This window comes from Chlamydotis macqueenii, chromosome 25, assembly GCF_036417535.1.
Source record: "Chlamydotis macqueenii isolate bChlMac1 chromosome 25, bChlMac1.mat, whole genome shotgun sequence".
NCBI lineage: Eukaryota > Metazoa > Chordata > Aves > Otidiformes > Otididae > Chlamydotis > Chlamydotis macqueenii.
This window is the reverse complement of record NC_141580.1, coordinates 3,133,878-3,160,502: the sequence shown is the minus strand read 5'-3', so window position 1 is coordinate 3,160,502 and position 26,625 is coordinate 3,133,878. Positions and strand designations below refer to the sequence as shown.

The 26,625-nt window shown below is 53.3% G+C and overlaps 1 protein-coding gene across 2 annotated transcripts; it reads right to left on the bottom strand.

Moving 5' to 3' along the window:
- Nucleotides 1–26,625, bottom strand: CRHR1 (corticotropin releasing hormone receptor 1). 2 transcript variants are annotated; one of them, XM_086766640.1, is made up of 14 exons: nt 26,442–26,483; nt 24,111–24,119; nt 18,169–18,253; nt 8,936–9,055; nt 7,636–7,721; nt 6,505–6,611; nt 5,994–6,114; nt 5,604–5,757; nt 5,316–5,376; nt 4,296–4,368; nt 3,051–3,136; nt 1,209–1,344; nt 963–1,004; nt 1–241 (listed from the first exon to the last, which is right to left on the bottom strand). In XM_086766640.1, the coding sequence occupies exons 1-14, from the start codon at nt 26,481–26,483 to the stop codon at nt 101–103; spliced, it is 1,263 nt and encodes a 420-aa protein (XP_086622766.1). In that variant the 3' UTR covers nt 1–100. The 2 variants fall into 2 exon arrangements, with proteins under 2 accessions (XP_086622766.1, XP_086622765.1); XM_086766639.1 differs by lacking the exon at nt 24,111–24,119 and having other exon boundaries at nt 26,442–26,625.

Genomic DNA, 26,625 nt, shown 5'->3' with positions numbered 1-26,625 from the left:
TGGGTGCAGGCAGGATCTGGTTTCTGTGCTGTGCTGTGTTGGGGGTCCCACACAGCGGCGATGCCGGCTGCCCCGTCCCATAGAGCAGCTCCCTTCTGACTCAGACGGCCGTGGACTGCTTGATGCTGTGGAAGCTGACGCGCGTCGGGGAGGTGGGGATGGACATGGCCCGAGCCACACGGGCACGGATGGAGTGCTTGTCCTGCCATCGGTGCCACCGCTTCCGCACGGCCGATCGGACCTGGGGGTATGAGACAGAGGAACGGACATTTAGTCACCACGCAGCTTCCCAAAGCTGTTCGGAGGCACCAGCCATCCTCATCCTCAGTCTTTCAACCAAAAATGCTACCGAAACCCTTCTTGGCTCCCTGCGGACAGGGAGGGTCCTGGGAACCACTGCCACCTCCCAGGGCACCCAGCCTCATTTGATGCAAACGCAGCCCTTGCAGCTTTGAAGAGAGAAGAACCCAACTGACGGTGCCTCTGAGCGCAAAATGGAAACAGGAAGGAGAAATAAGTCTAAGCGGGGGGTCTGCAGGACAGCTGGGATCTCATGTGCTGCAACGGGTGATGCAAGGGGCTGGGAGGGGTGCGAGCGACAGTTGGGGAGGTTTTATGGCTTGTCTGGTTCATGCTAGTGGCATTTCTTCAGTATTAATTCTGCTCTACCACAGCCCCAGTACTTCATGTGGCAGGTAAATAGTGAAGAAATGCCTTTTCATCGGCTGCGGCGTGGGATGGCCCTGGGAGATGGCCCAGCTGGGATTGGGAGGTGAAGGACCATGAATGGCATGGTATGTTATGCCCCTGAGTCACCAGCCAGCCCTGTCCAGCCCCTTTTCCTCCTGCATGGATGCACCCTCCAAGACCTGTGCAGGGGAAGAGCCTAGGGCTGAGCTTGCACCGGCTTGCAAGGAAGGGTGTAGACCCTCCCTGAGCACCCTCCAGCCCCTGGTGCTCACCTCGCTGTTCAGGAAGCAGTAGAAGACAGAGACGAAGAAGCCCTGGAAGGAGACAAGCAGCAGAGTCACCGCGGAACTACGGCCAGCAGGCACCCCCGGGCTCGGGAGATTTGGAGCAAACCTGGGGTTTGAGGATGTCTGGTTTTGGGAGGGGGCAGAAGCGGGGTGAGGCATCAGCCATAGGATGGGCTCCTCCACATCCCTGGGTGAGGGAACTGGGATGGGAGCTAGTGCTGAGGACCATACCTGGAAGGACTCCAGAAAGGAGTTGAAGTAGATGAAGACGATCCTGGAGATCTCATCCTCCCCTGGGTTGACAAAGAACAGCATGTAGGTGATTCCCAGCAAGGGCAGCAGCACCAGCGTGGCCTTGACTGCTTTCCTGGGGAGAAAACACAGACCTGAGCTGCTGCGGTGCAGCCCTGCGTGTGGGGATTCTCCCCACCCAACTCCCAGCACCAAACTGGTCCGTCTGGGTCTGGGCAAACCAGTGACCAGGGGATGATGGAGCAGAGCTGGGCTATTTTCCAATGCAATCCCCGAGTGACTGGGCTGGTTTGAGCACTGGGCACCTTCTGTGGTTTCTCCATCCAGAAAAGGGTGGTGGATAGCGGAGGCCTGACCTTGAGCTGGCGTGAAATGATTGCTTGGCTGATCTAGGGCTCAATTAAAAAGGAATTAAGGAGGGTAATTCACAGCCTTCAACATGGGTTTGTGAAAGACTTACCTCAGCTAATTAATTTGATATCTTTTCTTGATGAGATTTAAAGTGCGGTTTGTGAAAAGTAATAGTGCTGATACAAGAGGAAAGATCGGGGCTTGGCATCTCATTTGTTTGGATTAGGGGACAAGAACAATGCCAAGTCAACACTTTTTGTTTTAAAAAAAACCTGTTAATGGACAGATTCTAATGTTAGCTGGAAACAGGAAAAGTCGTCCCTGGCAAGTCTGAGCTGGGACCTCATCGCTGACCTGGAGGAGAGCCACAGCCACTGACACGAGCTGGCAGACAGCATGGAGGAGCTGGAAATAACTGAGGAGATGAGCATCTTCGGGCTGGGAAACCACGGGACAGCACACGCTTCGGTATTTTTGGTTTTTACCAAAAGCCATTGTCTAAGGTGAGCAGAAGCCCTTCAGGGCTGTCCCTTGCCTGGTTTCAGCAGGACTGCACAGTTTATAATCTACCAAACTCTCCAAGTTTTCCTGTCCCACAAAATGTTTCTGGGAAATGAAAATATTCCTCTGCTCAAAGGTGAAAACTTTCCCTGCTAAAATCAGGAAAATACTGGAAAACCTCAGAATTGCTGACCAAGGCCAACCAGCCTTTGTCTTTGCTCCCTCCAAGCTGAGTCGTTCATCCCAGCTCAATACTCCGTGATGAGGAAAGCTGGCATTTCCCAATGACAGCCTCTGAATTTTTCCATTCTCAGCTGAAAAAGTCACCCTCTGCCCTAAACCTGCTTCTCTTGAACCAGAACACAATGAGATTCCCCGATTCCTGCCTGGAAAATCATCCAGAAAAAAGCATTGATAAAGACCAAGGTGTCTTCTCTTATTCCAGTATCTTGGAGAGCTGCTCTGCCCATGCACCGCCCAAGTTGTCTGCAGAATATTCCGCAGCAGCGAAGGGTTAAATCTCCCTCCTGTGTGCTGCTGAGAACATTGTCTTCTCCTTGCTGCTTCATGAGGAGGTGTTTTGGGTGGCATCGGTTCACCACTCCTTCCTTACCCTTTGCTTTGCTGCCAAGCGGCGATTTAATTCTCACCTCCGTGCCAGGATTTGCAGCTCCAAGGCTGGTGAGCTGATTGGGTCCCACCAGAATAGGCTTTTGCAAAGACTCAGCTCCCCACAGCTGCCTTCCAAGGCAGATCCAGCCATCCCCGTTCTCCATCACAAAGCTCTCATCGGCCAGGATTTTTCAACAACCCCAGATGCAACGGCCATGTGTCTCCAAAAAGCATTTGAGGTGCTCTTAGGTGTCTCTCCATGCTCCCATCCCTTAATACTTGGCTGATGGGGCTTTTCCTATCCTCTCTAATCATGCTAATGCAGTTTCTAGGTCTACTTTCTGCAGGGTCGCTTACCTGTACTGGATTGTCTCTGATGTAGTTGAAGCTCGGAGCTTTGTCATGAGGATTCGGACGATGTTGAACAAAAAGATGAAGTTGATCTGGAAGGAAGACGGCGCCTGGTTAGTGTCTGCACCCCCAACATTTCCTTCAGCAGAGGCAATGGGCCATGCCAGGGGAAATGGAAATGTTTCGTCTTGAACCTGACCTACTGCCTTCTGTGCGGTGGAACAGGACACCTGCAGTTATCACTTTTAAAGCACTTTAGCAACAAAATTTAGGAGTTTGCCCAAGGAAGCAGGGCAGCAGGACACACCAGGAGATTGGCGAGGAAGGGCAGGTGTTATAGAAAGGGCTGAACGTAGAAAAGTTGGAGTGGGAGGAGGATTATCAGGTGGCCGAGGGGATTTTGGGAGTGTGGCTGCTATCACAGCAAGGAGTTGCTTGGCTGCTCTCCCGGCTGCCGAAGCGCTAATGAGGGCACCGGAAGGCAGGTCTGGGAGCGGAGCACAATTGACACAAATTACAAGTGGCCTGGCTACCTGACGGGCTGGGAAATGAGAAGCAGGCTCAATTATTCAACGAGGCTGGTTGGTGCTGATGATTAATACTCCCTTGGGTTTTGTCAATGTTGGGCAAGGAGGGAGGAAAAGCTCTGGGACCTCGTGCACGGCTTTCCCGCTGCAAACACAGGTCGGGCCGCTGGCATTGCTCGTGTCTTGCTACCACTGTTCTTCTTTGATCCCTTCCCAAAACAGCAAAGCTCCATCAAATTATGCTCCATATGACCCCTGGGTCAACCATTGCTACTCAGCCAAGGGCCAGAAGCAAAATGATCTGCATCAGGGAATGGGGTTGAGATCCCCAGGCTTCTGCGAATGCTTGGCAAAGCACCCACCCGCATCCAAACAGCGCCAGGGCAGGGATGGAGGGACTTACTGACTCATGTGGGAGTCTGCCGATGGGAGCATCCCTGTCAGAGCCAGGTCTCCAGGCTCCCTTTCTAGCCCATCCCAAGGCAGCAAGATCCGTGCACACTCCTTCTCATAGTGGGTGAGATGCCCAAATTTGCTCAAGGTGCAGTTTGGGTGAGGGGAGCCAGGGTTGCAGGGCAAGCGGCATCGCTGCTGCAGAGCAGCACAAGCACCTGCTGCGGGGCGAAGCTGAAGGAGAGGGCAAGACACTGTTCAGGAGCAGCCTCATCCCACCTGCAGATGGGAAGTACTCCATATTCAGCAAGCAAGGTCTCTTTGCTCTTACCAGAAGCACCAGGATCATGGGGCCTTGGTAAATGTAGTCGGTATAAACTCCCGCTCGCTTCCCAAACCAGCACCTGCAAGGCAAGGACAAGTGGCGTCGGGGACAAGCCTGCGGTGCGAGTGATCTGGATTTACTGCTGTCCTCTCACAACCTCTGTAAGTCACTGTCCATGGGGTGAAAGCACTACAACTTAAACTGCTGTTTGGTGGAGCACTGGCCCAGGTTGCCCAGAGAGGCGGTGGATGCCCCATCCCTGGAAACGTTCCAGGCCAGGTTGGCCGGGGCTCTGAGCAACCTGATCTGGTTGGAGATGTCCCTGCTCCTTGCAGGGTTGGACTGGGTGGGCTTGAAAGATCTCTTCCCACCCAAACCTTTCAATGATTCTATGCTGTAGTTGCTATGGAATACCTTCCCTGGGAACCCGCTATAAGGAGGTGCATGGGGGCTTGTGTGGGTGTTTCTGGGCCCCTGTGGATGTGGGAACCGGTTGTTGTAGGGTAAGCAGGGATGGCCGGACACACACTCGGCTCCACAAAATTAGCACTGAAAAACAAGCCAAGCTGCCATTCATCTGAGCGGGCTCCTTTGAACTTCCCAGTCCGGGCGATGAACTCTCAGGTGTCTGTTAAGCCCTCCATTAGCAAGTCTCTGTGAAAATGGCTTGGGGGGTGGTAGTTTATATCTCTGCCGGTAGATTAAATCCCAGCTCCATTTAGCAAACTCATTGTAGGAGCTCTGGCTTAATCTTGCCTTTTCCCCCTTAAAAATCTCATTTGCCCTTTGAAGAGAAAAACGCAGCGGCAGGCGGCTGCAGGCAGGGCTCATGCGGCAGAGAGCCTGGAGGTGAGATGAAAGAAAGAACGGAAGAATATTATCTTTTTTCCTCCTCCCCTTTCCATGTACCCTGCCTCGTGTCAGCCCTTCCAGGCAGGATATGCGCCTGCCGCAGCCCCTGGCACTATTGATTTCTGGGGAATCGGGACAGAAAGGAGAATGGGGAAGGAGAGGACTCAGGCTCACTTCTCATTGTCGTAGTACAGCTTCCCAATGGCCCAGGCGACGATGATGGGAAAGGGGATACCTGCAGATGAACACACAGACGAGTCTCAGGGGTGCAAGGTGGCCACCAAATTATGCTGTAACAGCGATTTTCTCACACAGGCATGCAAAACCCATCCTCCTGCTCCTGGCAGCCCTTTTGCAGCTATTTGGGTTGAAGAAGAGCGGAGGATGCAGCTGTGTATCACCCATCACTAAAACCCCGGGTACCCGGTACCCCTTTTCCGAAGGGGAAATCCTGGTACTTACACCAGCCAATGCAGATGAACATCCACTTGCGGAGCTTGTCCGTGGAGTAGGTGAGCACAATGGCCGTGTGCAGGTAGCAGCCCTCACCGAACATCCAGAAAAAGTTGGTGACATGGAAGTAATTGTAGGCGGCAGTGACCAAGCGGCACCAGACCTACCAAGCACGTTAGCAGGAGACATGGAAGGTGAAGAGCAGAGCTCAGTATTTTAGTGGTGAAACTCAAGTGCAGAGCAATTGAACCCATGTTTCTCAAAAACATGGGTTGTCCACCCACCACCAGGCAGCCCTGTTTGGGCCCTCAGGCCTTATGTCTAGAACCTTCAGGCTCCCCACACACCCCAGCCGCTCGGGGCTGGGACCACCCAGCCGTCTGGCAGAGCTGCACCTACCACGTTGCTCTCGTGCACCTCTGGGTTCATCGTGAGCTGGACAACGAACCACGTGGCATTGCGTAGGATGAAGGCTGTGATCAGGTTCCAGTGAATGATGTTCCTCAGGCACCTGATGCTCCTGGAGAAGAAGAGACAAGGGGCTGTCAGAGCGTAGTGGGTCTGGAGGCCAGCCATATGTGAGCTGGGAGACAGGGCAGTTTGTGAAGCTGAATGTCCTTTTTGGGACCCCAAGGTTGAGCTGCTGGGGCCATGCCCTGGGTGAGGAGACCAAGGAGAAGGTGGAAGGCACCAGGGAGGACCCTCTGCCTCCATAACTCACTGCCTTAAAAAAAGCAGCAGGAGGAAAATAACCCTGAGATAGGCATGATCTCTCCAGAATGGAGAGCGATGGCCATGGGGGAAAGGTATGGCAAAACAGAGGTGGACCGTCTCCAGCTGAAGGGCTGTGGGGTGACCTCCCTGGGCTTGTCCCCACGGCAGGAGCACAGCAGCAGGTCAGGTCACTCACCGCAGGCGCATGAAGAGCACAAAGGCCACGAGGAGGGCCCCCAGCGAGATGCAGTGCCCCAGGTAGTTGATGATGACAGCTATGTGGTAGTGCAGCTTGCTCTTCTTCTGCAGGTGGGAAGAAGAGAGGGTCAGCAGCAGCACACAAACCCACCTCCTCCACCACATCACCTCTGAGAGCTGCATTGCAAATTTTGAGTCCTTTTTCAGAAAGCAATGAGAGCCCACCTGGTGCAGGACACTGGAGGTGGGGCTGGAAGGGGATGGGGCTGGCGTGGACAGGAGAGACACCAACCTGGCCCAACAAAGGTCTCAAGCACTTCATATCCTACCCATTCCAGGGCGGCTCATGTTTGCTGCCCCTCCATCACCCCTGCTCAGCGCTGGGACATCCCTGACCCATCATCGGGGGAAACCCTGCCGTAATTCGGCAGAGCTTGCTGGCAATGTCACATCTCATGTCTGTTCATTCCTCTTCGCCCTGAGGGCAGCTGGGAGGCTGGGATGAGTTTGGGCAGAGCAGGGGATCTCAGGAAGGCGTGAGTGATAATTAAATTAATTGATTGTTCCTGCTGTTAGGCACTCATCCAACCTGTGAATTAGCAATTAACTGAGTGAGAAAGCCAATCCTGGCAAGAGATATCAGCATCTTAAATAGTAGAGGTGGTTATCAACTGCAAATGAACAGCCCATATCTCTTTTCTGCTCCAAGGGGTGGCTTGACCTACTCAGGGCTTGTAATTCTCCATCTCAAATTTTCACCCCTTCCAGCTTCCTAAAATCTCCTTTATTTCATTGCCAGCAGGGAGGGCCAGGATTTGCACTGAGTGTCAGGAGGGAGCTGGAGGAGGGTGATAGGGCTGGAGGGCATGCTGATCTGCACCCAGAAGCCCTGGGGCCAGGAGACCTCACACTGCAAATCCTCTTGGAATTTTTATCAGGTAAGGAAACAGGCGTGGCTTTATTTTTGTTGGGAATGAAAATGCAAATCAAGAAGGAGTTTGTATACGCTGCATACAACCTTACATCTGGGATGCTGCTGCACGCCCAGCCCACAGCTCTGACCTGGATGCTGTTGTCTGTCCCTCACCCTCCTGCCAAGAGCCCATCTGAGGGGGTACCGAGGTCCTACCTCTTCGCTGAGGATCTCCTGGCACTGGGAATAGTTGACGCGTGCTGCCCAGCTCCCATTAGCGAGGCACTCCCTGTAGCCATTATCTGGAAAAGAGGGTGCACGTCAAAGGGTTAAGGGTGCGTGGGGATGGGCACAAAGATGGGACCTGATGATCATCACTAATGCAGAGGTCACTAGCATCCAGCTGGTGGTGTCTTTTGCTTTGAAACGAGGTCAAATGCTGCCTTGGTTGAGATTGCAGAACCAAAATCCTTGGAACGTTTCAGACCTGCTCAAGGGTTTTGTGTCTGCCAGCTCTGCCCCTCGGCACTCGGGGACCCCGATGCCTCCCACCACTGAGATGCAGTGGGAGAGAAACAAGTTTGACTCTACTTTTCCCCTGCTCTGTGCCATTTGCTCAAGCGATCTCGTGCCATCCTGCGAGCGCTGCTGCAACAACAGTGTGAGGTCTTCACTTCTTTCCTTGCATTAGGAGCTTCCTTTGCCTCCCAGCAAGGACAGCGAGTGGCAAGGCTGATAGGGAAGGAACGGCCGCGACAGCCTTGGAGCAGCCTCCGATTAGTGCCAGCGCTGGGGCGATGCCAGCACTGGGACAATGCTGGGCTTCTGCTATCAACAGGAGAGACTCCTCAGGGTGATGGGATGGGACAGGGATGGGGATGCCTCTTAGGTGGGCACAAGTATAGATTAATGCAAAGGGACTCCTGCAACGACACAAGAGGAACCGCAAAGCAGGAGTCGTGTGCATGCAATCTTCCACAGCTGCAAAAACGTGTGGGATGGGAAAACTGATGTTTTCTGCAGGGAGCAAGATGTTTCTTTCATCAAAAGCAGCGCTTGAGTGGTCAAAAACTCAACCGTGTGCTAGGAATGGCTTTGGGCACTTTCCAAGTGTGTTCACTTCGTCCCCTGCTCCCAGCACGTTATTGGCAGTGACAATGCAGTCACTCATGCCAGGAGGGGATGAGCCACAAGGTCCCCCAGTCCTTGCTTGGCTGGGGGTTGCACACCTCTGCGCCACCTCCAGCTCACTCTTCTTCCCCCGTCCCCAAGACATCAGCCCTCTTCCCCTCCACAGGGGCACATCTGGGAGGACCTGCTAATAAAGCTGCTGCTGTGAAACCACCCTCCCTGAAATGTGGGATATGAGGGCATTTTTTCTGTTTTGGTCGATGAATCCCCCAGAGCTCCACAATGATAAATTGTCACTTGTGCCCCCGCAGCACCTGGTGCACATGGCTCTCTGAACTCCCCCATCCCTCACCCGCCATGTCCCTACCAGTGCTGTTCGCCTTACTTGTGGTGTTGTACCGCACGCCATAGAAATATTCGGGGCAGGGTCGAGCAACCAGCTGTCCCACCGCACTCCGCGGCCAACATGTGCCAATCAAGTCTACCGAGGCGTTGCACTGGGGACCTGTGGGGAAGAAGAATAGAGAGTTAGTGGAGATCCGTGGGCCAATGTGGGTCACCTCCAGGCTGTTGAAGGTTCGAGGTTTGCCCGGAGAACTGGGGCTGCTGTCCCAGCTGAGCTGACAGGTCGCTGCAAGTTCAGCCCCCAGAAAAGTGTCATGGCAGAGGCCAAACGGAGTCTGTGCCAAGGGCTGGTTGATCCATCCTGGCCATGACTATCACCCTAGTCCTGTCTGAGCACCCGGGTTAAGCCCAGTTCTGGCACAAGCCTGGTTTTCTGACCCAGCTTCCCAAATCAGCTTGGGGTTCCCTGGCCCTGGTCTTCCAGCCCCGCTTCTTTCTTTGACCATAACTTTGGCATCCAGCCCCACAATAGCCAGCAATAAGCCAGATTTTCCCTTTCCCAGTGATGACTCCAGGCTGGTGCTGGTGGAATGCTCCTCAGAGCCCCTCCAATCCTCTCACACTGCCTGCCTGCAAAATCTCCTTCCTAGCCGTACCCGTTGGTCTCTTCCAGCCTTTCCCAGGAAGAAAGCTCCAAGTCTGTTGCTATTTCAGGTTTCAAGCAGGAATTGTGTGCTTTTCCCAGCTACACAAGTGTGCTAACGTAGGCATTAGGTAGGCCAGATTGCAGGCTTTTTTATGTATAATTTGTGCATATTTAGAACAACATGTACTGCAGCTAAATATGTCCTAGCTACATCTCAAAGTGCGGTAGGAAGCACGACAGCTGTAATATCCATATAATACAATCCTTGACAGGCAGCAGACGGATGGGCAGCAGACCCTGGAAGGAGCAGAGTTCAGTGCAAACCACTCCTGGGTACCAGAGATGTTTGTGCTGCCGGTGCAGAGACAGACATTGCCATTTCCTAAGACAAAACACCCCAATTCACAGCTCTCTGGGTGTGAGAACACAGCGTTTCCACTCCACCCAGACTCAGGGTGGTTGTTATCTGAATGCTTTTCCTGAGACTTGCTATGGATAGGGCTGTCTAAAGAGCAACCAAACAAAAGAAGTAAAATATTCTGTTATTAATATGATGAAAGATTTCATGGAGGATGTGCTGGGGATGGTGCCAGCTGGGGTTAAACCATGTCAGGGGAATATTTTTTTCATTGATTATCTGAAAAATTGTCTTTGGTTTCTTGGGATATTCTCAGAGCACATTTTCAGTGCAAAGAAAAGGAAGGCTTTCTTCAAACATCTTTGCAAGGGAAAACAACTTCCACGCGTGAGCTCATGTTGTGGTTTAACCCCAGCCGTCAACTAAGCCCCACGCAGTCGCTCGATCACTCCCCGCTGGTGGGATGGGGGAGAGAATTGGAAGAGAAAAAGTGAGAAAATTTGTGGGTTGAACTAAAGACAGTTTAATAAGTAAAGCTTAGCGGAGCTAAGCACAGCAAAGCAAAGAAGGAATTCATTCACCACTTCCCATTGGCAGGCAGGTGTTCAGCCATCTCCAGAAAAGCAGGGCTCCATCATGCGTAACAGTTACTTGGTAAGATAAAATGCCACAACTCCAAACATCCTCCCCTTCCTCCTTCTTCTCCCAGCTTTATATGCTGAACCTGACCGCGTATGGGTCTGGAACATCCCTTTGGTCAACTGGGGTCAGCTGTCCCAGCTGTGGTCCCTCCCAACTTCTTGTGCGCCCCCAGCCCGCCCGCTTGACGCTGTGTCTGCACTGTTCAGCCATAACTAACACATCCCTGTACGATCAACACCCTTTCCAGCACAAATCCAAACCATAGCCCCGTACAAGCTACTGTGAAGAAAATTAACCCTATCCCAGCCAAAACCAACACAGCTGGGGAAGCAGCAGAGCGTGGTGGGTGTTACCTTCTTCCTTTCATAGCTTGTAGTGAGAAATTAATTTTAACGATGACCTTTGCTTTTAGTGTTGCTAATGTGTATAGTTGCTGTGGCAACCTTCCCTTTAAGTTCACTGTTCTAAGCCTGCACTTCTTAGGAAACAAGGTGCATTTAATCACATGTAATGTGCGTGTCTGTGCTTACCTGCAGCCATTAGCATTGGCTGAGCTCATTAGTTGTTTTTTCGACCCAAATTTGACGGAGAAATAGAGGGTCACAGAAAATGAAGACCCTGTTTAAAAATTTATGATAGTATTCATCCAAGTAGAGAAAAGACAACTGGTAATTGCTTTAACTAAGGACAAAGTTAAATTGCAAATGCTCTCTTCGTTAGCCACCTGGGAACCCTCCCTGTGACTGGTAAGGCTGAGCACAAATTCCATTTTCTCCCCATCCCCTCGTGCCTCAGTTTCCTTCCTGCATCCCAGGGGATGTGCTGGGGCATGGACCAGACTGCTCAGGGAGAACAAGCAGAAAGACTCAGTAATTAAAAGCTGGGAGAGCCAGAGAGTAGCAGCAACAGTACCCTCCATCGGTAAAACAAAACCGCAGCAGTACCGTTAATAACCAAAACCAAGATAGATTCATGGAAATTACGTGGTCAGACAAAGGTGGCATCATTCTGTTACACGTCTGCTCAAGTCCAAATTCCATATTCCACATTTCTCCATTTAATGCTGCTCAGCACTCCCATTAAAGCACTACGGCCACCCACCAGCTGACCAACCGAGCGGATGGGTCTTGCGGTCCCACCACGGCAGGGATGCAGGGTGAAGGTGGAGAAGCATCACCAGGACCTCAGCTGCCTCCTCATCTCGTGGGTCAGGGTTGTGGTGTGGGGTGACATCTGGGCTTGGGGGCTGCAGGTGGGTGAGCAGAGGTCGGGTTCAGCCTGGCTGTAGAAGGCTCCTGGGACATCACCCTGTGCACAGCACCACTGCAGGTCTGTCCCACCAGTTTTTAATCTAGTAGGTGGCTGTAATATTTTTCCCAGGCTCACGTGGGGAAATGCTTGGTGAAGAAAAGCTGCAGAAAGCAGATGCTGCTCTTCCTGCTCTCTCCAGTATATAGAGAAGAAAAAAAAATCTCCTGCTGAGGGAAGGGTTAAGTAAAACAGAGAAGGCGAAGAGTGCTGTGAGGGCTGTGACATCCTGTTCGCCCAGCACAGCCGTCTGCTCCAGCTGCTCCCCAGTGGCATGTGGCTCCTAGCATTTAGAGCGCTGTTTAGCATGGAAATTATATGTATCCATGCTAAATGCTTTCATATCTGCCTTGCAGCCCATCCGTATTTACAGGGGGATTATTCTTCTAGGTCCTGCAGACAACTGCTCCAGCTTTCTCAGCACCGCTGGCTGCACAGACACAGCTTTGGTCTTTGCAGCTTTCCAGCAAGAAAGGTCAATGAATTTCCTACCTGCACCCAGTCACCCGGATTTGGCTCCCTCCCACACAGAGATGCAGCATTTGGGGTAGGAAGGAGCTGGTCCTGCTTTGAGACGGGGGATGTGGCATGCGGGGAAGTAACTCGAATCCCTTCTCACCCTATTTCCTTCGGGTTGTGCCACTTCGAAGCAATAAAGAGCATTTCATTTCTTCTGAAGAAAAGAAGTGCCTGTCCAGGGACTTAAACTGAGACAACTATATCACAATAACTATCTCAGGATAACTATAGCAATCTCTCTCCTGTTTATATAAACCATCCTTCTCCAGCCCGCTTCCATTGCTCGCAGAGGCCCCTGAGATGGCTCCAAGCTAAAGACACAGCCATGTGATGCCTGGCAGGGTAAAGCTCTCCAGTCCCAGCTAATTTGACAAAGATTTTGAGCAAATTTAAAGAGGATAGAGCATGTTTATCCTGGGCCAGCACCACCAGACGTGTGGCCACGGTGCTCTTGAGCTGACGCCAGGAGGTCTGAAGCATTTCTGTACCATCAAACCATTGCTAGGATGGCGTGAAGAGGAGTAAAGTAAAGGTGGTGCTGATATAACCGTGCCAGTAAACACATTCTCATCTCACACCAGGCAAAGCTTTGCACCGGTGCAGCCTCCCAGCTTGCTGCTGTGCCCCCGGCCACACTGCAGCTGCTCGAAGGGCCAAGCCTCTCTCCCCTTATGCAATGCAAAGGGGCCAGGAGAGACGATGGAAACCTGAATGACAGGCTCATTTCCATGGTTGGGAGTGATGGAGTTATCTATCTAGGTGTCTCAGGAGGCTTAGTAACAGCTGAAAGGTATTAGCTCGTATCTCTAGGAGTCCTGAGCTCTTACTCACTCACAATGATCCCTGTCCATCCCTGACATCCTCGGTGACCGCGTTGCTGGTGCTGCCTCTCGAGCAGGCTGAAGCCTCTGGCTCCTTGAGGGTGTCCCTGCTGCAGTATTTGCATTTGGTAATCGGGGCTTCATCTCCACACCTAATCAAAATATACTCCCTGCGGTCAGCGTGCAAAAGGTTGTTTGTCCTTCCCGAGCAGCTCCACCATGCTGGTGGAGCAGAAGGAGACGTTTTACACCTTATTGCCCCAAAGCAAGGGCCTTTGGGAGGATGTTCGTCTTTGGAGAAGCTGATGTGCCAAGGAGGAGTGGCTCAATCCCAGCCGAGGAGCCACTCGGGTGCTACATGCTTGAGGCATTGAGGGAGACGGTACCGGGGAACAATTTATGTTAACACAGGCTTGAAACTGGGGTGGTGGAGCTGCTTGCCTTTCCTCTGAGTCGGGGTTGGATACTTAATGTGGCTGGGAGCAACTGTGGTTGTCTCAAAATGCTTAGATCCTTGCTCACACCCTCACTCCAGCACTGCTCTCGGTGGCATTGGGTGTTTCTATTTATCTTCGTCAGAGTCCAGTCCTTAAAAAATCCCCAGCAATCCTCCCAAGCATTCAAGTTCCATGATCCTCAACACAAAATAATTACATGGGCTAATTAAGCGTTATGATAGCAAAGTGTCTTTGTAATGAATTTTCGGGTTGTTGCTCTTTACCATCACTGGCTGTCCCCTTGGGTCCTTGCCTCTGTTCTGGAGAAGAATTAATAGGAGGCATCCAACCTCTCTTTTGCTGTTGGTATTTGATGCATCTGCTCAATGTTGTCACTTAAGACTGATCCACGTGCAGCTTACGTGGAGCATGTATATTTATTGAATGTATGATGCAGGGGGCTGGATTTGGGGCATATCTTGTCCTGCAGAGCGTCTGGAGTTGTGTCGTAACCAACCGTCGCAGCAAGTGGTTTATTCCCGGGTATCACCTGGGCTTTGCTGGTGGGTGAGCAGAGTAGCATAATCCCTCACTGGCAGAGTTTTCCTGGCAGAGACTTCCAGTTTGGCTCCAACTGAATGGAGCAGCTGGCACTGGTTTCACTGCATCCAGCCCACAGCGCGGTTTAGCTGCCGTAGCTGCTGCTCACGCTGAGACGTGCCAGGACGCTGTTTCCTACCACAAAACCTCATCACCTTTGTCCCTCCTCCACTACAATAAGATCTACGAATAGTAGCAAGTTTCTATCGACATCCCTGTTTCCTCGATGATGGAGCAGAATGGCTGTACTGATACAAGCATACACTTAAAACAGTATGATTTTTCCATATAGCTGAGTTTTTAAATTTTTTCGGTTCCCAAACCTGCCCCAGTATCACTGCTCTCCCCCGGTGCTAAGTCCTTGCCAGGACGCGTTGCTGCCTCTTTAGCCCCTGCTCAGCTCCTTTATTAGTATTTCTGCCTTTGTGGGAGAAACGTCAATGAGGCTGGAGGGAAAAGAGGCGCTGATGTTGTTAATTTGACCTTTATGAATTTAAATTTGGGTCTCTCCCCAGGGGAGTCAATGAAACAGCAGCGGCAGGAGCAGGGACCACGGGAGCAGCGGTTCGGGGAGCTGAGCTGTAGCGGGTGGAAAGTGTCTTGGTCAGATTGTCACCCGCTGTGGAACGTGTTCCCAAATGTGTCTGATAAGCGAAGGAAACGCTCTCATCGCCCTCTGCTCTCCCGTGCCCCTCAGCCACAGGCTTTCGCTGTATCTGGACCAACTTCATTTGCTTTGTTTAAATGCAAAGCTACGCTTCCTTCCCCTCCTTGAAAAAAACCTCCAATTAAAAAAAAAAAAAAAAAAGAAAAGACATTTCTATTCAGTTATTCCTAGTTTTGGTGTCATTTTCCTTTGCTTCAGGTGCACTTGCAGTGGCAGGAATCACTTCTTTCCCAGGAAGGAATCAGTGTGCTCCCCTCTCTCTCCTGAGCAGACACGGTGGATTGAGGATAACAATTTATTATGATAACAGTTTAACAGCTTCAGGGAGTGAACTGCGCAGCCAGGACCAGCCGGAGCTGTTAGCAATTGGGTGCCAACTCCTTGGGCTGATCCCAGCTGGAATGCTACGAACGGCAAAGCAACCCCGGGAGCGCTCCGAGCTCGCTCTGCTCGAGTGCTTTCTGCTGGGCTGCTTTGGAAAAGCCTTGTCTATGAATTAGGGATAGAATCATAGAATCCTAAGATGCTTTCCCACCTGCTCCGATTCCCCCTTCCTTCCCCAGGGAAGCACGGCCATGGGAAGTGCTCCTGCAGCTGCAGCAGGATGCTTTGCCCCAACAGATGGAGTGACCTTGTCCCTCCTTGCCGAGCTTTGTGGCAGGGCGAGGCGAGAAGCAGCTGCGCACAGACCCCGGGGAGCTGAAATCAGCAGGAAGAGAAATTTGTGGTCTGAGGCAACCTGTAGGCTGGGAGCCCTTGGGACAGTCCCCTATCCACCCTGGACAAGGGATGCTAATCCTCGCTGCATTCCTTTTCAAGCCTAATCTGGGTATTTCTTGGCTTCCAGATGTTTTGGGGTGCAGCTGACCTGACTTTCCTAACACACCGCATTGACCCGGAATCCGGCCTGATGTGATGTCTGCCTGGAGGAGAAAACACTCACTGCTGCTCAGGAAAAATGGCTTTTCTGATGGAGCGGCCAAGTGTGCGTGGGTCCCCTTGTGTCTCAGCACTGGCCAGAAGCAGGGGCTCACCAGGAGGTGTTTTTGATATCAGGGTGGACCATCATGCCTGTGCAGGGAGCCCGAATGCCAGGGGGCATCGCCCTGCGTTGGGGACAGTGTGCTCGGGTGAAGACAGGTAAATCAACGCTGATAAGGGAGCAGGACAAGGGAGCTCTGTGGGGCTCGGCTGCTCCGCTTCCTATGTTTGCGCGCAACGCCTGCACCCAATGAGCCTGGTGAGCATCACCCCGGGTCTGTCTCCGCCACACTGCTGTGAGCAGAGACCTTTCCAGCTCAGTGCATGTGCCTCGGAGGGTGCTGGCACCCTGGTGATATCACTGTCCAGCTGTGCATCCTCATTAAAAAGTGTGAGATTAAATAACGAAGGGACTGCTGACATGGGAGCGGAGGAGAGGCGGAGGGATGCTGCACGCAGGCACGCGGCAGGGCCCCTCCGCGCGTCCCGCTGACGCCCTGCCGAGCCGCGCGCTGGAGGACAGCTGGGCTCGTGTTCTCGGCATGTGCCACGTCCCAAGGGTTAGGCAGGCATTAGCAAATCGAGTCTCACGGCCTCGCTGCAATTCTCATTAGTGTCATCCTAACAACTCCCCTTGTTAAATAGCCTCCAAACAAAGTTTCCAGTTTTGTAAATCTCCCTCCCTAGGAATCACTGCCTGAAGCAGGCAGGGCTTAAATGGACCCCAAGGACAAGGGCTGGCGATGAGCTCCACTTAACCAAGCAGCAGACACGAGATGGTTCGTTTCATCTCTGCCTCTTGTTCTAAGCCCCCTCCTCGAGCTGGGAGCGGCTCTCACACGCCCCATCCCAAATTGACGATGACAGGGATGACAGGTAGGATGCGTGGAGGTGCCGGAGGTTTTGCAAATCTGAAGGCTGACATGTTGTCCTCCCCAGACTCAGGGTGATGGCCACTGAGGTGCACTAAATCCTGCGTGGATTCATGTTGATGAATCCCTCCTGAGCAAAGCCCAGTCCTCGCAGAAAACAGCAGCCATTGCTTGAGGGTGACAGTGATTGCAGGGCATATCCATCAGCAAAGCCATGAAAGAAGTTTTCCCCCCTCTCTGCCCTCTCCCCTGGGCTCAGGAGGTTCCAGCAGTGGCTGGCAAAGGCCATGAACCAGGCACAAGGGGGCTCTGGGACCTGGCTCGTGTCACCAGCTGCTCTGCGTGTCGCAGAAAGTACCTGCAAGTGCTTGGCCGCTGCTTCTGCGGGTCAGAGCCCATGGAGCTGGACACATGTTGCACCAGGGAAGAGGAGTAAGAAGAAAACAAATGCCATTCATCACAGCCTAACATGGCCAAGGACAACCACCTTGCTGGGCAGAGTGATGAAACCTTAGGGAGCAAAGCACATGAGTGATGGCCAGGTTATTTGTCTTTGCTGTGCCAAGGCCAGACACGCATGGGCATTTCCATTTCCCCTGCCAGCCTTGCTTTCCCTCAGCTTTCTGCCTCCATATCCTCTGATCTTCATTCAGTCGTGGGAAAACAAACTCTGCAGCATCCCTGAGCTATGAAGGACTTTTCTCCTTGCTCCTATAAGCTCCTCTCCCTCAGCCACCTTTCCTCCCCCAAAGCCTGTCACTGAACCAGACCTGACACTGCTCAGGGGACATCCGAGTCACGTCTCAAATATAGGCTCAAAGCCAGTTTTGGCACAAACACATCTTGGGCCTGACCCAGTTGGATCTGAAGCCAGGTACAGTTGTTGAGTAGGACTGAGCTGCCCATGACCTTGCTGGTCTCAGCCCCACACGGCTGAGCCAGCCCCGGCCATGGGCATGTGCCCAGAAGCTCCTCATGGCTGGTGGCCTCCCAAAGTGCTCAATGGCACAGATCCAGGAGTACTGGGACTGAGATGGTGGCCAAGCCCTGAGCCTGTAGCAGCCACACTGCCACTGCACTGGTGAGATGGTCTCCACAGAAAGTCACAACCTCCAATTGTCACCCCTGGGCAGGGGGATGGCAGAGGAGTGTGGACATGCCTGACAGACATTTGTTCTCTCTATTTTTAGCTCTCCTGAGCTCTGCATCTTCTACCTGAGTCAACTGTCACCCTGCGAAGAGGCTGCTGCAGCAGCCTGCATGGGGCTGCAACGCAACCTCACCTCATCCCACCTGCCCCTGAAAAGGAGCTGGGCAGCCACGGATCAGGCTGGAGACACCCCCCTACCCCTTCATCCAGCCGCCCCTGTGCCGGGGTGCCCTGGGGATGGGTGGGGTGGGTAGGGGACACGGGGCACTCACCTGTGTGGTTGGTGGCAGGTGACAGGCTCTCGCAGTACTGCTCTTGGATGGAGGCTGCAGCTGGGCTGTCCCAGAGGAGAAACGCCTGCAAGGGGAGAGATCAGAGCACAGGCAGGGTTATGGGTGCAATAGGATGCTTCCTCAGCTCCCAATCCCTCCTTGGACCCAGCAGTAGGTGCGTCAGGTCTGAGCTTGCCGTGTCTTTGTGGCTGCCACCCCCAAAGCTGCACGATGGATACGTACCCATTTGCAGGACAGAGTTCCTAGCCCAGAGGAGCCCGGCTTATCCAGCCTGAGGCAGTGGGACTGGTGTTCTCTGCTCTGTTTCCCACCTCCTGCCCCAAATACACTCCTCAGCAAACCCTCCTGCAGCCCTGCACAGCCCCTGCCAGGCCACGGAGCTTCTGCTATTCAGCAATTTAATCAACACTTTTAGTTTTAGCATCTTTGCATCCTGAGAGCAGAGAGGGGAAACATGATGAGCCTGACACCACGCTCAGATTTTCAATACCTTATTAAAATCACAGCCTCGTAAGCTGTCAGCGGGAAGATGTTAATACACGTCCTTAAGGAGATCTGATCCAAGTCAACTGGGTCTGGATAAAGCTGCTTTTCGGGAGAAGGGCTTGTCTGTAAGCACTGCTGTCCCATCCCTGCTCCAGAGCAGCTCCCGGGCAGCCCCCAGAGGTAAAGCTACCTCTGAATGATGGCATCTTCGCAGGAGTCTGGGGACCGAGGAAGGCAATTGCAAGTCGAAGATGGCAGAGGGACGGTGCTGTTAGACCCAGGGCTCACCTGGGAGGCAGCCGGGGAAAGGAGGGGACCTGCTGGGTCACAAAACAGCCACGTTTCTGCCACAGCAGCTGTCCATGTTCTCCTCCAGCTCAGAGAGGGGTGACACGGTGCCTCAGGCTGATCCCCTCTGCTCAGGGGATGGATGCCAACTGCGGGTGAGGCTGAACTCCGCTTCTCTGGCCCCAAGCCTGCCCTGCAAGGGCTGCGCAGACCCCTTGGAGGAAAGCTCACCTCTGACCGGCCAAATGGCAGAGCCCTGCCCCGAACATTTGCAGATCCCTCGGGAAACCCAAACCTGAGCCTGAAGGCAGGAAAGGCTGCAACCCCCTCTGCATGCACGCAAGCTCCCGGCTCCCCAGGGCGGTGGGCTCGGGTGCGTCCTGTGCCGAGCCAAGACAACGAACGACCACCTCCTCCTTCCCCGCTCGCCAGGCTGGTCCCTGGTGCCTGATCTCCCTTCCCGAGTGCCATTTACCTTCAAAACTGCTCTGGGTAGGGAGAAGATGATCCTCCCCTCTCCCTTTAGCCATATAAACACTGGCTGCTCTGGCCGGCACACCCAGCAATCCCCTGAGCCTTACCAAAGCATCAGCAGGATTTATTCAGAGATGGAGACAAGCTCAGAACCCACTTGCTCTTTTCCAAACAATTATTTACTGCCTTGGGAAGCTGGTTTTGACAGCAAGAGGGATGTCAGGCAGACATATAAATGGAGCTGAGAATAGCTCCCTTGTCATGACTGCTCCAGATGGCACAGGGGAGCCGACAGTGAAACCCTGCCCCGAGCGCGGGTGCTGCATGGGGCTCCTGTTGTGCTGGTCCTGCATGACCCAGGCACCTCCTGGGTCCCTTTGCTGAAAGCTGAGGCCACCCAAACCCCTGACATGGGATAAGCGGGGTAGAGCTGGGTTGGCTCCCCTCTGCGTTGTTGCCTGCAGCTGGTGCCCACCAGACCTGGTGGCTCTTTGGCGTGGGTAGCTGGGATAAAATGGTTCCTCCCAAAAAGGGATGGGATAGCTTGCCTACCTGAGCAGGCTCTCAAGTGTTAATTGGATATGTTTCTCCTAATTGCAGCCTGCTCCAGCCTGGCAGTGCCAGACACAGGGAGAGGTCCTGGCAGTGAGCAGCAACATGGACCAAGCTACAGCTAGAGGGGGTATGGATGGTGTGGAGTCTCTGGCTCTTTGCAGGCTTTGTAAATGAGCTGAAACCGCTACAGAAGGAAGAAAGAAAGACAAACAAGATCCCCCAAAACACAACAAAGCCTAACAGCTTTTTTACCGGCCTCTGAGTCTTGTCTCAGTGCAATGAGGGCAATGCTCTTGACAGAGGCAGAGGTTTTTTCCCGCTCCCCTCAGCCTCAGCTCGAGGGGGACAAGCTGGGGGAGGTGGCAGGTGGATTTGCGCAAGCCAAAAGCATCCTGGTCTGGTACTGTTTTCTCCTTTAAGGGTTACTTTTACACCTCTCCAGGCTTTGCAGAGAGAACAGGTCAAAGCTCTGTCCTTGAAGAGCTTCGCCTGCCAGAGCATCGCTGCCGTAAGCTGCCACATGGTGCCCAGCGGGTCCCAGCCTCGCCGGGCTGGAGCCAAGCACGTCTCAACAGCCCCGAAACGGCGGTGGGCCATGCTCAGGCCAGAGAGGGGCCTTGTCCCTCTGCCCTCCCAGCCCTGCTTTGACATTGGCTATGGCAAATCACGCTCCACAGTGAAGGACACCTCCACGACCTCTCTCAGGCTGCCAAAATGCCAGAGAGCTTCAGCTGAGCATTCAGCTGCAGGGGGAAAGAAAAGCAACCTGCTTTTCTAGAAGCAGCCACCTGCGCAAAGGTCAGCCCAGGGAGCTGGTCCGGTGGGGACAGCGGTGGCCCCATCAGGCCCCACACAGCCAGCAGCTTCTCCTCCATCAGGAGCCACCAAAGGCTCTGCTGCCGTTGCCTCAACATCCGCCCAGCTCCCTTTCAGGCTCTGCTAACGTCTCCATTTTACACGCAGGGAGGCATCGCAGCAGGTGCTGATGGCACTGGGTTGACCTCGCGGAGCAGCACTCTCCTTCCTTTCGCCCCCACGTTTCCTGCAGTAGGATCTGCTGGCCCTGTCAGTCAGCGCTGCACGGCTGAGACACCAAGACCTGACGCTGCTCCAGCATTTACTGCGTCCCACACACGGCAAGCACCAGCCGCAGTCCATGTCCCACCAGCCACTGAGCCAAGGCTGTCTCAGAAGGGAAACTGAGGCACGGGGTGCCTCTTGCCTAAGGTCACTCAGGCTGTGCTGCACCGTGCGGGGCAGGTTGCTCCTATCCGGACACACCAGCCATGCCCTGATCTGATGCTGTGATCTGATGGGTTTTTTGAAGCCCACAAGGTGCATGGGGGGGCCAGTCCCCTGGGCCAGGGGGTGCAGCACGGTGGGCTGAGATGGCGTCAGCTCTTCAGCGCGAGGGGGCTGGGGGGTCTCGCTGCTGGTACGGGTGCAAGCAGCAAAGCTACACACACACAGAGCATCAGTCCCTCTGACCTGCCACTGACCTAGCAGTAAAATTCAATTAATAACAATTAGGAATTAATGTCCCCCTGCAGTGCTTTCCCTCCCCAAAGCAATGCGCAGATATTAATTAGTACATTCACATCCCAGTGAAACATCAACCCCCCCGCCCCGCAGTACCCAGAGACAGGCTTGTCCCCCCTTGGTATCTTATTGCCTAAAACAAGATCGGATCCGTGTGGCAGGAAGGGCTGACAGCTCTGAGGAGCGAGATGGATGGTTCGTAGCCTAATTAGCCGTCAAAGACGGGGCTTGGGTTTCCCACTGCCGACAGGGCTGTAACTGGAGAGCAGAGCGATTAGCAGGATGAAGCAGTACGAACTAGCGTCTTTGCACAAAGCTGGAGAGGTCAGCGCGACCGATGGGTGGCGGCGTCCATTGAGACCCCCTGGGGATGGGTGGTCAACACGTGCCACCCTGGAGTTTGCTGTGGGGACCTTTCTCACCCTTTGGTTTTGCTCCCCAGCTTGGCTGGGCTTGCTGAGACACTCCATGTGGAAGAAGAAAAACCTCCTAGGACACACGGGCAGGGGAAGGGTTGAGCACAGTCAGCCTTCACTGAGGTTCCCCAGGGTGTCAGGCCAGATTGAGCCTGCTCTTTGCCCTGAGCCTGCACGGAAAGGGTGTTAAATACAGGGAGAGCGAAAGGAGCTGGATGCCAACCTCGGACGGCAGAGCCACATCAGCAGCGTGGGAAGGGAGCTCAGGGAGCAGCGTGTCTTGCCAACGCCGTGGCCATAGGCTGGGGGTGGTCAGAAAAGCCTGACCGATAGAGCTGCCCCCTCAGATGTCCTTGGAGGTGGCCACGCTGCCTCCAGCCCTCCCTGGCCCCTGCCTTCACTCTGCTGTGGGGGGACACCCTTGTCTCCTCTGACATCCCAGCACCGTCTTCTGCAGCTGGTGAGCTTCTTACTGCTTCCATCTTGAGGGCTTTCACCTGGATAAGTCCCATCCCCAGCCCAAGCCATAAACAAAACCCCCAGGGAGCATCTGGCCCAGCAAGGACCCCCCTTTCCAACCCTCTGCTTTAGCCCTGCCAGTGACCTGCTTTCCCCATCCCTGAGCTCAGGGTTTCTCCAAGAACCGCGCTTCGTTAACAAACACCCTGGTGCTCCTCCACTTGCTTTGGTGCAAAGCCACGTCAGAAGCCCTGCCAGCATCAAGACATTGAGGCAAAGCGCAGGCAGTAGGACAAGGCTCAAAGCAAGAACCACGGGGGGATTTTCTCTGGCTGATGTTACTTGAGGGGGAAGAGCAGGCAGTGAGAACGCCTCCATCTGGCATCAAAATCTGTGAATTTATGAATTTAGGCATATCAGAGGGCCAGCCCTTGTCGTGTGTAGACAGAGGCTTTGGTGTGAGTATTTATTCTGCTTGGAGTCTCTCTGAGCATGCTGGATGCAGATTCTAACAAAAGAATATCAATCAGGGCTAAATGAATGCCCTGTAAAACCTGATTTATGAGTAATTCAAGGTTTTCCTGGATTAAACTCTAGTCTCTCTCACTTGCCATAAATAATTCTGATTTCATTTATCTATCAAAAGGGGCATAGATTTTTCGGAACAGGTGAAAAAAAGAATAATGGCATTTGGATCGTGGAAGCTAAAGGCGCAAACAAGCTGGGGAAGGGGACACCGTGTGAACCAAAGTGGCTCCCACGGCATCCAAATTCGCCAGGGCAAAGCTGCCGAGGAAGAGTTGGAGCGATGGCCACGAGCACAGGGGAGGGCTGTTTTTCTAAGTTGGGTGTGTTAAACTCTCCTGCAGATTGTGCGTATGGGAGGGTTGTTTTCCCCAGCTGCCTCCCAAGACCCACATCTTGGCTGCCCCAAGCCCTCTCCTTCACCCATCACCTTTTTAGGGTTGTACCCCGGGCTGAGCATCCACCATTTAATTCACCTCTAATTTTCTTCCAGTTTATCTGCGTCCACAGCTCGGGAAAGATTGGCCACACCAAAGCTGCAGGTGCCACTGCCTTTCCAGGGTGAATAGGACAGGATTTTAGGGTGGAAGAGGGACCATGATCCGCAAAAGGCCACCACCCTTTGCCCTCTGCCATCCGAATGGAGGTGACTGCTGCTGGGTGGGTGACTCGCTGGTAAAGCAGGACACTGCAGAAAAGGAGGGTGTCTTCTATTAACTCAAAATGCAGTCAGGGAAAAAAGGAAAAACAACAGATGGGTCTCTGGGTATGTTATACCATCTTCAGAAAGAGCCACCCGCTCACAAGTGACAGCGCTCAGGCGCTGGGCGACGGCTCCCGGGCTCCGCTTGTTGAGGGAACCCCATGCTAAAGATTTGTGCTTCCTTTTGGGTCCAAATACCACCCTCTGAGATAAAACCACAGAGGCAGCCTTTCTAAATGCTGCAGACTGGGACTTCAGCTTGACCGTGTTGCTCGCAACAAACTTCTGGGCCAGCCCTGAGCAGGATTCCTGGTGAGCAGAGCTGCATTTCGGGGCAGGGCTGTGCAGGCTGTTCTCGCCGTGTTTCTATATATTCATCTGATGGCGACAGAGCGGCTATTCTGGGAACGGGCTTTGCCATTCCCATTCACTTCTTCGCTGGAGATGTGAAACCACGAGAATGATTTCACACACACTTGAATCAACTCCGGCTTTTGAGGAAAACGAGGATCCCCAGGGTCAGCGCGTCCTGCTACTGCAGCTCCGCATCTTACGCAAGGATTGGAGCAGCAGAGGGGCAGGGGGCTGGTTTTGGGGCTTATTGCTGCTGGAGCTGATCAAGGGAGAGGGGAAACTACCCCACCCCCAGCATCAAACTAGGTTTTTTTTCATAAAATGCTTTTGCAAACAGTTTTATCAGCCCCAGAAATGTCACTAGTCCCTGACAAAGCTGCACGTGAACTATTTATTTTTAACCACTTCTTTTGTTTGTTAAATGACTTGCAGGGTCCCAGAGAGCATCTTGCAGCAAGTTTGGCTGCCTGTCCCCTGGTCTGTCTCTCTGACTCCCTGAGAGATGCCTACCCAGCAAGGCAAGGCAGACAGATTGATGCTAAACTGGAGCTGCTGGCCAAGATGCATGGGGAACACCTTAGCTGTGCCAGCCCGGGGATCTGCAGGCTGCAAAATTTGCCCAGGCAGGGGAAATTCACCCCTGCTGAGCTTTCTGTTGGAGCTGGGCTGCCACAGGTCTCTGGGCTGGACACCACGGTGGGTACAGCTGGCCACAGGGACGCAGTCACTCAGGGCTGGAGCTTCATCGTCCTTTAGCCCACGCTGTCCCCAGGAGAGGGCTGGGGTTGTGCTGGAAAAGGGTCTGAATTTTGGATGCATATATTTATAAGAAAAAAAAAAAAAACAGATTGACTGCAAAGGGGTGTTTTGTAGATTGGGTGTTTCTTTTTGGAGCTGGCTGGGAGAAGCTTCTCTTTGCTTGGGCTGGTTTTCGTGACCCAGCCCCAGCGCCAGCACAGGGGGGTGGTTTTGCGCTCAAACTCTGGAAGATTTTTGAGGATTTGCTCCCCTTCCATCTTCACAAGGAGACCATGCTTGGGGAACACTTAGGGATGGCTAGGGAAACCCCTGAGCCTGAGGAAGTTTACCAAAGGGTGGGAGCTGTGTCTTGGCGCCTTTGGAGGTTTTTTTTGGACCAATTTTGCTCACACAGTAGCTGTCAGGAGTTGCCATGCTGGCTTGGCTGTCCCCATCTCAGACCCTGCCCCTGTTGCACCACATCTGTGGCTTTGCCAACGATGTCCTCACATATTGGCCAAGGAGGACCTGAGCTGGGGGGGAAGATCCTGCTCTTTCTCCTTCATTTCTTACATTAGGACCAAACTAAACCTGAACCGAGGAATATAACCACAAAAGAGCTCTTATGAAACCGGATTGGGGGTGTGCAGTTCTAGGAGAAATCAGAGGAGCTTTAAAAGCAACACCAACTTGGCAAGGAGCTTGTGCGGTGCGTATCAGCTCTTCTCATTGCTTAGGTGAGAACTTTCCTGTCCCAAAGGTGCAGCTAAATACTCATCCCTGCTCTCACCGCTGGCCATGCAGGCAGAGAAACCAGCCCGTGGGCTACGAACCGCAGCGGTGCTAACGGTGGGGGCTGACCCTCTGCTTTTTCTGCTGTTTGAACTCCGCAGTCACAGCTGGGCCACTGAGACAGCATTTTGCAGAGCACCAGGCAATATTTTTTCTTTTAACCCTCTTGACACAGAGGTTTAATAAAAGACCTGCTCATTTTGCTGAACCTAAATTTGTTCAAATAGTGTTCAGGATTTCCCTGGAAACCTTTTCATCTCCTCATTTAGCCAGGTTTTGAGATTTAAAGATGCTTTGGGCTGGGAACATTTCCTTTCTCGATGAGCTCTTGGGGAGGAGGAATATTGCTTCTGACAAAGCATTTGCATTTTGTGCAGAGCTGCAAAATTAGCAGCGGCTCCAGTTCCACAGCGAGCAGTTTACCCAGGAAAGTCTTGCGCTTTGCGGGTGGGGACAAAAGGAGAGGTTTCTTTAAAAAAATCAATGACGGGGGGGTAGAATTGGGCATTGCATTTATGCTATCCCCATCCATCACACCCCACAGCGGCCGCCCCGCTCCCAGCAGCCTAAGGGAAACTGGCGGCTGCTGGTTGCACTGGGGGTGCGAAGCGGGGAGCTGCCTGGAGAGCCGGGCTGCGCTCAGGAGCTGCAAGCCTTTCCCCCTTTAAATGACCCTTTCACTGCCTCCAGCCCCCTCCCTGACTATTTTTGGGCATCTTGAGCTCCTGCCAACCCCCCCACGCCGCAACTGGAGGAATCCTCCCCAGGGCTCTTTGTGTAGCGGTTTCTCCTTTTACTTTTCCCTTCCTTCAAAGAGATGGAAAAGTCATTGCGGAGAAAGCGAGCGGTGCGGGATGCGGAGGGGCGATGGGGAGGAAGGCAGAAGGGCTCTTCTGGGAGAAGGGGACTTAAAAGCATCTTACCTGCAGGAGGAGGAGGAGGGCAGGACGTAGACTGGGCACCATCCTTAACTCCCACTGCGCCCAGCACTCCGGGGCATGGCTGGCAACGGTCCCCGCTCCAGCTGGGCTCCTTCTGCCGTCGGAGATAAAATCCTCTGGGCTTCGTCCGCAGGAGCGTGGCCGGGTCCCTTTCACCCTCCCTTTT